The sequence below is a fragment of the Psammomys obesus genome, unplaced genomic scaffold, assembly GCF_907164565.1.
Source record: "Psammomys obesus unplaced genomic scaffold, mPsaObe1.curated_primary_1811, whole genome shotgun sequence".
Classification (NCBI taxonomy): domain Eukaryota; kingdom Metazoa; phylum Chordata; class Mammalia; order Rodentia; family Muridae; genus Psammomys; species Psammomys obesus.
The window spans coordinates 55,051,761-55,061,610 of NW_026585895.1; the positions used below are offsets into that span (position 1 = coordinate 55,051,761).

Consider the following 9,850-nt stretch of genomic DNA (forward strand, 5'->3'; position numbering starts at 1 on the left):
ACACACACACACACACACACACACACACACACACACACACACACACACCTCCTGCATGGACCAGCTGTCTAATGGGACAGAATGAGAGCAGAAGAATAAAAGCCCGAGGCTGTGCAGTACCGTCTTTCGGAAGGATGGCGGCCTGCTTTGTGAGCTGCAGGGTATGGCATGTGTCCAGGAATTCTCGCAGACTCAGGAAGCTAGAGATGTTCTGTCTGTCTGCAGTTGGGAACAGAAGCACAGCAGCAGGGATACCCATATGACATTTAGAGGACTGCATCCTGCCCAGTCACTGTCATTCTGTCCCTGTCCATCGTTTTTAAAGCTAGGAGATAAGGTTGCCCTGCAGCAGGGGGGAACCTGGGAGCCTCTGTCCCTACAATCCCCTGGGCATGTCCAGACCTTCCACACTATAGTCAGGCTTGTGCCTCTCTTTTCCACCACATCACTTCCATCCACCCTCCCCCATGCATTCCCTAACACTCTCCTTTGTTCCTGCTGGATCCAGCCACCTCATCCTAATCCTGCATTCCCCAGAGCTCAGAACTCACACCCCACCCCAACCTCCTCTCGGGTAGTACCCCAACACTCACACATAAGGCTGTCTACTGCAGGGTCTGCATCCGGACCCCTCCTGGTGAGGGTTCACACCCTGTTGCTGCCTCCTCTGGCTCCACATGCAGCAAGCTCCACTTTCTCCACTTTCACAGCCCCCTTCAGACCACCCTTCACCAACCACCCTCCCTCCCTCCCAGTCAGTCAGCCTCACCTGCCAGCCTTGTCTTCCCGTCACCCCCTCTCTCACCTCCACCACCACTGCTCTGACACCCAAAGGGGGCTCCACATCTGGTACTCACTGAGAAGCAGCAGGCTTTTGTAGTTGTTGCCTGCACGCCCCAGGCGGAGGTACACCAGGCCATGTGTGTAGTCAGTGGACAGCACGTGAAAACCCTTTACTCCCTTCACTGCAGGAGAAGCACCGGTGCTCACTGGTTCCTGGACATCCATGCACCCACAGTACAGAGTCCAGTGCCCAGCATTGCCTTTTCTCACTGACCTCACCTCCAGGTCACTCAAAGGAATTCAGCCAGCTCTGGGACCACAGCCAGCCTGCTCACCCACCCTAGGTGTCCAGCCTGCCTGCCACATGCTCAGTTTCCCATGGCCCAGGCATCCTACTCACGGGGATTTCTGAACACAGGTTTCTTCCTGTCTTTCTTCAGAATCACCTCCCTGGACTGACATCCTTGAGGCCTGGAGGACAGGGGCTGTGAGCTGCTGCCGGAGGACCCTTCTTATCACTGGCACCACCTTCTACCACCAACTTCTCCAGCTCTACACCCCCTGCCCCTAGAGCTTAGGGATGGGGGTGGGGAGACAAGGTGGCCAGTTTGAGTGAGCATCTTCTAATTTGGGCAAAGGCCTGCCCAGAGCTAAAAGATCCACTCTCAGCTCCCCCTCCCTGCTGCCATGGATTTCTCTCCAAATCACCCCTTGGGTTTTAGAGGTAGTGAAACTATCTGACAGAGCTGTTTCCACTCGGGACTCCACTCTGCTTTCTGTAGGCTCCTTCCTCCCAGAGAGAAAGCTGACCCTGGCCAGCATGCAAAGGTGTACCAGGACCACTGCCATGTCACACCCCCTCACCTGCTGAAGGCGATAACCACCCTGAGCTGGCCTGTTCTATGCACCTTCACCACAGATGCCCCCAGCTTCCTCTTGTCTCTAGCCGGCAGAAATCCCTTGGTGTCTGTGGCGATGGCAATAATGTACCAGAAGCCTGAAAACTGCAAGGGCATTGGGGGAGGACAGTGTCGGAGCTGCCACACCATGCTGCCTGTCTGAGCTCCCAGTCAGAGAACAGACCCAGTAAGTGACCTTTTCCCAAGACCCACATCGCATCTGTGTGTGCAGGTGAGCACTATTCTGTCCCAGGCTAGGCTGAAGAGAAAGAAGCTGGTGCTTGGCTGGTCAAGTGCCCCAGTGGGTGAAGCAGGCTTCACCCCCCACAGAGGCTCCTTTTTGGCCTCCCTCTGACAGGAATGCTCAGCCCTTCCCCTTTCCCTCTGAGCCACTAGCCACCAGCTCTTCCCTGGTGCATATTCCTTGCTCCTAATAACACGCGGTGGGTGCTACTTACACTGCCCACCCAGCCACTGTGCCCACAGCCACCCTACGTGCAATCTTTGTCTTCAGGACACGGCTAGTGCTTGGCCCACCACCCTGCTCCTCTTACAGAACTCAGGTACTTTGTGGAGGTATCTTTGAGGGTGCCGGGGCTAGGGCAGTGGTGGGAGAGGACAGGTAACCAGCATAGTTACGCTCAACAGATGCCGTGGTCTGCCCTCTAGCTGGGGAGATTATCCCATTTACTCTCTGCAACCTTACCTTGCCCCAGTTGAGGTTGTGGGCCTCCTTAGGGAAAAAATCCTGTGTCCAGGATGCCATAGCCAGGACTAGGGCTATGGCCAGGGCCATCTCCAGCTTCATCCTTAACTTGGGCAGCTCAGTTTAAACCCGTATCGTGTTTCGTCTGCTCTGTTGTAGTGTCCACTCACCCTGGAGCCTCAGTGTGCTGGGATGGGTGGGGTAAGCAGTGGGCAGCTGTGGCTTCAGGCTCTGCCCCTCCTTCTGAGGGCTTCAGCCTGGCTGTTGTTGGTTTCAGCTGACATTGCCTGCCTGGGAGGCCTCTGAAGATGAACATCTTAATGTTCTCAGAAGCCCTATGGAGGAGGCTGGTCCTCATATCCCTCACCACTGAAGGCCTAGAACGACACCCACATTTGCATGCCACTGCAGCCTGGATTGTCTCACCTCCCACTGGGTGCCTTGGAACTCTCATAACCCTAGCCCAGGTGAGAGGCAGAAGCCTAGAGTGTCTGAGACTAGCCTCTTGGCCTCTTGGGCAGGTATGCATACGGGACAGGAGGGAGGGAACAGTGGCCTCTAGGCATTAACTTTGGGGCTCCCTCCCCAAGGCTATATCTAGTGCCTAAGGGGATGCTGATGACCAGGTCAGGGAAAGAGAGAGAGAGAAAGAGAGAGAGAGAGAGAGAGAGAGAGAGAGAGAGAGAGAACTCTTGTGTGCCTAAGCTTTTCTCCCTCCCCCATGTGTTAACTTTCCAATAGATGACATCATTTCACCATTTCCAGACCAAATATTCCATTTGTAATGAGTGCCTGCAGGCTCAGACCTTTGAGAGTTCCATAGCACCACCATCACCCCCATGCCCATTCCCAGCCAGCAGCTGGATCCATAGGCAGAAAAAGAAGACCTAGAGCCCCAGCTGCATCTCTCTGCTAGGAAGCCTTAGATACTGACCTCCCTGCTAGACAGTCTGTGGATTCCGTGTCCTCCTGCTAGGCAGCCTCTGAACGCTAACTCCCTGCTAGGCTGTTGGTGGGTGTTTGTTAGCTATGCTATCCTATTGTGCAACACGCAGTGTGTCCTCCTGCTTTGTAGTTCACAGATGTTTGGACCCTGTCCAGGATTCTGGTATTCCCTGGATGCCTTCACAGTATCCTGACCTATTCAACACAGTTCTTGTCTAGCCAGGCACCTCAGCCTTTGCCATTCCAGGGGCTATATCCTGACCCCAGTGAGAAACCACCAGCCCTATCTTTGGGTTCAAGAACTCTGGGAAGGAATATTGAGCGCAGCAAATTCTTTTGTCAGAGCTGGCTCTATGATTCCATGGCCACATCCTCTTTCACTGCACAGGGACCATCCCACTCCCAGAGAAGACATGCTGTGGCAGGCTTACTTGTGAAATCACTTTATTTTCAACCTAAGCAAGAGCCTAGGGGAGCAGCTAACCCGCAGCCATACACCAGCCACCGAGCAGACACCTCCTGCCCACCGCCACCAGGACACCAGGACGCCAGGACGCCAGGATGCTGTGGTGCTTATCTCCAGGGTGGGGCACTCACTGAAAACCAGGGCAAATGTTGGGTTTGGGCAGGTGATAGCTATCATCCCCACCTTTAGTCTGCCCACCAGCAGAGCCATGGGCTACACAGACCTTGAAGATGGTCCACCCAGAGCCCCTGGCGCTTCCTGCTCCCCAAGGAACCAAGAGTGATGCATGGAAAGGTGGCCTACCTGGAGGATCTTCTTTGCACAAGTGACTGGAAGAAGAACCAAGCCAGTTGTGAAAATGGGGTTGTAGAAGTTCCCAGGACCCTGCCACAGCCTCTGCAGAGGCTGTCCATACAACCTGACTATGACAGGCATAAGTGATTCCTTTAAGCGCCACAAACCACTACCAGCCTAGTCACTCCCTATGTGTGTCAGTGCTGCCTGAGCTCCCCTGTGGCCTATACTAGTGACACTCACGGTCCTTCTGCAGCTGGGCCTGCTGTTGGGACAAGAAGCCCAGGCCCTGGCTCCATTTGGTGAACAGCTGCATGGCCTCGCGGCTGGCCATCTCTGTCCGACCTAGGCACAAAGGAGCAGCTTCTAAGAGGTGACCAGAGTATGCAGAGTGTGGCTGTGCCCCCTGCCCCTTTCTTACCCCAATCCCTAGCCAACCTCAGGGATTGGCCCTGTATGTTCCCTACTAGGAGCTGTGGGCACAGAGTACCTGGGTTGGGAGCACCAGCGACCCTGAGCAACCTTGCCTGGCCCTACTTACTATACAACTCCACTGTGTTGAAGGCCTCATCCCCAAATTCCAGCTGTGTGAAGATAACAGCGTAGTCCTTGAAGTTTGTGCCCAGTACCCGATAATCCAGTACACCCAGAGCTAGAAAGCAAAGGAAGGATCCAGGGTGGCAAGGTGAACAGGGCCAACCAGGCATGAAACAGGCTGGCTATTAAGATGGGAGCAGATTCAGGATAAGACCCTATCCAACCTCAGCAAAGGTCTTTAGCTCTGTCCCCAGGTCCTTGGTCCTTATATTTTGTCAGCAAGAAGCAGTTGTTGGTTGCCAGTAGACAGGTGGACAGGTGAGTATTTATCCCAGCTCAGCCTCGGGTGACTAAAAAGCAGATGGGTCACCCTCTCCAGTCCTAAGCAGAGTGGCCTCCTTGCTCCCAGGCCTGGCCCTGCCAACTGCAGCCTGGGGACACAGAGGGGCTGGCCTTCATGGCGATCTGATGAGCAGGTCCCAGGAGCATCATACTCACAGGGATTTTCAAACACCCATCGGGAACCTTGCTTCAGCAGCTCCACGGTGCTCTGGCTACACCCATCTGGCCTAGGAAACAATGGGAGGGAGGGAGGCCTCTGAGAGGCACAACTGGCCCTACAGTGGGGAAGTCCTCAAAGGGAGTTCACCTCTTTCATAGTGCCTGGGTTACCCAGAAGGCCCACCGTGGGGCTAGAGAAGCATCAGTCCCTTCACTTCCCAAAGAACCCACTCTGTTGGGTGCTGAGGGCTCAAGAGACATCAGCCTGTGGTTCAAGAGAGAAGACACCATCCGGAAATCCTCCAAGGTGTCAGCCTCTGAGGTGAGCAAACACAAGAGAAGGGCAAGAGGATATGTTGGGCAAAACAGGCGGGTTCAAAGATCGCTGGGAACATGGCATCCACAAGGAGAGATGCTGGGGAGGTTCTGAAAGAAAAAACAGCATAAGCTGGTCCACTAAATAAGGAGGCACACCTTCGATCCACAACAAAGAGATCAAAGGAACAGAGTAGAAAACTAAAACACTAAATCGGAAGCCGATGTGTCTATGACAAAGGTCCTAATTCAGCAATGTGGGGCTGCACAGCAGCTTACCTGTACCTCACATTTCTGCCCTCGGCAAATTTTAGAAGTACCAGAAAGTGAAAGGAGCCCTTCACCTATGTCATGGCACCTAGAGCCCTCAGGAGCCATGGCTGGTGTACACACAGTACAAAAATAAAAACTTTTCATACGGAGAAAGTTTCCTTCAGGCCTGGAGAGATGGCTCAGCCGTTAAGAGAACTTGCTGGTCTTGCAGAGGACACAGTTTTGGTTCCTAATAGTCACATGGTGGCTCACAACCATTTGCAACTCCAGTGCCATGGGATGCTTTTCTGGCGCTTGTGGGCACCAGGCATACACCTGGTACACAAGCACGCATGCAGCTAAAATATTCACTCACATAATTTCTTTTGAAAAAGCCCTCCCCCCACATAAAAAACAAACAACCTGGGAAATACATTCATAACTAGTTTTTCTGTTGTTATCTTGTTTGTTTTTCGAGACAGGGTTTTTCTGTGTAGCCTTGGCTGTCCTGGACTCTTTGTATATCAGGGTGGCCTCAAAATCACAGGATCCACCTGCCTCTGCCTCTCAAGTGCTGGGATTACAGGTGTGCGCCACCATGTCCAGAAACTACTCCTTATCACAGACTAATTGCTAAAATTTTTCTTCTCACAAACCAGTAAGAAACATTCTGGAGAAAAATATGCAGAATGTTTGCAGAGAGCTCTCTAGGAAGGAAACGGGAAAGACATGCACATGTTGGTGATGCTCAGTGCCAGGAACAAGCACATTTGCCGGATGTGGTGAGCCACCCACACCTACTACCCCTGCAGGGGCATCAGGAATTCAATCTCATCTTGTCTACAGTGTGGGCTTTGTGAGATGAGAGGAGCAGAGGTCAGAACCAGCTGATGGGGCCAGCAGATCACGAAGAATGGCCAGCTAGACACACTGACATCTGCATGTCACTTCTAGGGCAAGCCATGTTACTAAGGCTCGCTGCCTACACATTTCTAATGCAGAAGATGGAGGCCACCTAAGTGTACATGTATAACACTGGCTAAGAGTGGAAGGCACCACACTTTGTGAGGAAGTACAGAGCACCTCAGGGTTAACTGGGAGAGCCCATTCCTGGGTCTGTCCCCAAAGAACTGAGCGCACAGGCTGGGTTTGTACACTATTCCTGACAGTCACACTATTCCATCAGGCTGAAGGGAAGGACTCAAACACCCACCAATGGGTAATGGATATGACCCATCCACATAGTGGGGTGTCACCTAGTGAAAGACAGAATGGATGGATCTTGGATGGTGTGGGCTAAAACAACCAATCACTGCAGGACATTTCTCTGGGGTCTCCAGTCCTTGGATGGGGAGACGGAAAGCATAGGGGAGTATCGTTTGCTGGAAAGGGAAGGAGATCCAGTGATACTGGATGCTACAGTGTGGATCTGGAATGTGCCCATAGGCCATGTGTTGTAAGCTTGTTGCCTCTGCCAATACTAGAGGACAGAGGTAAAGCCTGGTGGAAGGAAATTTGGTCACTGGAGACATGTCCTTCAAAGGGATATTGAGATGAATCTTTTTCCTGCTCCTCCTCCTCTTACTTCTCTTTTTCTTAGCATCACAAAAGAGAGCTGCCTCCTACATGTATTCTCCACCAAGCTACTATAGTCTCAAGGCAACAGGGTCAGTGGGTAACCAAGGACTGAAACCTTGAATTCATGGGCCTAGGTAAACCTTCCATCCTTATAAATTGCTTATCTCGAGTATTTTTCTGTAGTGATGGAAAGTTGTCATCACCTGGGGACAAAGTTTCCATTTGGAGAGGTGGATAGTGTAATAGGTGGCAGTGACTGCTCTGATACAGGGTGACAAAGTACTCTTCAAAGTGGCAATCACAAAGCAAAAGCCCTGGCTGGCCAAAACAGGAGGGAGAAAGGGAGTCAGTCATCTGCCTTTAAGACTCTGGTTTTTATTCATCCAATAAAATCAAAGACCAACAAAGTACTAAAAAAATACAGGATACCCCTGACTCTCCTAAAACCCATCCTACCCTGCATGGGCTCACAACTCCCTAGATGCCTGGGAGAGCTTTGTTCTGCTGGCCTCACAGGAACTCACCCATCCATTCCCTGTTGAGCAACCTGGCCAGATCTGTGTGGTCCAGTGTTCATGGAAGCTACATGGAAGAGACCTTAAGTGAAACCTCTCTGTCCCTGCTCCTCCGTGTCCTCCCAGGCCCATGGGCGAAAGAGACCCTGCCATGTCCTTCAAGCACACTTAGGAGATGTCTCAGGAGGAGACAGGGCTTTCTCTGAGCCCCAGTCTGCCTCAGTGGCTAATGTTCTCACTGTGCAGTCAGCCTGCCAGGCCAACTGAGCCACATTTAAGAGAAACTGGTCCTAGTCTGGCAGTGTGGCAAATCCCTTTCATCCCAGAACTTCAGAAGCAGAAGCAGGTGGACCTCTGAGTTCGAGGTCAGCCTGGTCTACAGAGTGAGTTCCAGGACAGCCAGGGGAGAGAGAGACATTCATCCTACTTCCTCACCAGTCTCACCAGGCGCCTCTGGGCCTGCTGTGTGTGTCACTCCACTAGACAAGGCCAGCTTGACCCCACAGGCCAGTCTGACATGAGGCTTTGCTGACCTCCATCCTGAAGAGACTGATTCTGTGACCAAGCCGGTGGCCCCGAAGACCAAATACATAAACCAGCTTCCACATGCTCCAAGAGACTCAGAGAAAATGGGCTTCATGCTGACCAGGGCCAGCCGACCACCAAGAATAAAGGAGTATAGAGGCCAGGGCACAGACTCAAGAGGCTGGCAGAAAACGAATGAGTCAGAGTCCAGCAGGGAAAGGAAGAAAGTGCCACAGATGCGGGGAGAACACCACTGTGGGGGGCTCAGGGGAAGAAGAGACTAAGGTGGTGAGCCCAGGAGATGGGGAGCCTGCTCTGGAGAGCACACGGAACTAGGGAGCATGGAGGTCTGAGTTCAGGCCTCTACCTGAACCAGGTAGACAAGCCCTGTAGCCCCTCTGGCGAAGGGGCTCCTTCTGAGGAAGCTTGGACAGCCACACAGCACAGGAATTGTCTACTCACCCGTGCCGGGAGGACTGAACTCTCAGTTTGTTATCTGAAGTAAGAGACACCATGACCCCTTCCACGTTCTTCATGTCCTTCTCCACCATGAAGTTCTTTGCACGTGAGGCCGCAGCCAGGATGTACCAGGGCCCGAGGAGCTAGAGGAAGCATTGGTTGAGACTCCTGGCTCTCCTCCCTCAAAGCCCCCTCTGTCCAACAACTCTAACACCCCTCATGCAGGCTAACTACCTCCATCCATGCTTTTCCAAATTGACCCTTAAGAACCCAAAAGCTGTGTAGCCTCAAAGGTGGGGCCTGGCCCCTAGGACCCACGGCCCAGAAAGGCTGTTACCTGCTTAGGGTCCAGTCTTCCCAGCCACACTGCCTTCACCCAGGGCACAGAGACCAACACAAGAAGAGCAGCAGTCAGAAGCATTGCCTTCATTCTCCCGGAGCTCCAGGCACACCACGGGACAGCCCAGGAAGTGCCATCTCCAAACCAGGAAACAGTTTATATGACTGAGTGCCTCAGTGTGGGCAGCCGCTAACTGCCTAGTCAGCATATCATCCTGACCTTTCACAAAGCAAAATTACTTGGGGTGGAGGAGGTCACTGTTAAACCTTGGCGCCCAACTCCGACCTGTGGCAGAGACAAGAGAGGCCCAGGAGCCTGTTCTAACCAACAGTACGGTGCCAGCTCCCCGCTCAGTCCACACTTCCTTCTCCAGGAAGGTTCAGGAGTAAGCCTCCCAAAGCCAGCCACCTTGCCTTCTGCCCAGCTGAGTATGCTCTTCAGGGGGAGGCCAAGTAGGCCAGAGCTAAGGTCACGTCCAAGTCCTCGCTGGCCAGGCACAGGGATTCTGTCCAGAAACTGCAGTTTCAGATTTCTTTTGTTTCAGTAATTAAAAATATAAAAAGCTACTGCAAAGACTTCTTAAGCTCCCCACACAGCCCTCTGCTTTGTGGGCCTTCTGCTTCCTATTGGCTCCAGCAGCCAGCCCTGCACAGACTGCCCTCTGTGCCCTTCCTCAGCCTGTCCATTCCCCATCCATCTCCAGCTATGTCTACAAGACCCTTAGGCCCTCAAAAG

The 9,850-nt window shown here is 52.9% G+C and overlaps 2 protein-coding genes across 2 annotated transcripts in view; both read right to left on the reverse strand.

The window, feature by feature from the left end:
- The window catches only part of Lcn10 (lipocalin 10), a 3,386-nt gene extending 829 nt beyond the window's left edge, over positions 1-2,557 (reverse strand). The window contains exons 1-5 of the mRNA XM_055600685.1: positions 2,389-2,557; positions 1,648-1,787; positions 1,184-1,254; positions 858-965; positions 121-219 (exon numbers count right to left, since the gene is read on the reverse strand). Of these exons, the coding sequence (XP_055456660.1) occupies positions 121-219; positions 858-965; positions 1,184-1,254; positions 1,648-1,787; positions 2,389-2,490 (520 nt within the window). The 5' untranslated portion in view covers positions 2,491-2,557. The remainder of the gene's footprint in view (positions 1-120; positions 220-857; positions 966-1,183; positions 1,255-1,647; positions 1,788-2,388) is intronic.
- Positions 2,558-2,723: 166 nt separating this feature from the next.
- Positions 2,724-9,205, reverse strand: Lcn6 (lipocalin 6). Its single transcript, XM_055599753.1, is given in 9 exon segments — positions 2,724-2,765; positions 3,818-3,929; positions 4,103-4,131; positions 4,133-4,221; positions 4,337-4,438; positions 4,635-4,745; positions 5,129-5,199; positions 8,779-8,918; positions 9,113-9,205. Coding segments are annotated over 9 exon segments (789 nt in total).
- Positions 9,206-9,850: the final 645 nt, after the last annotated feature.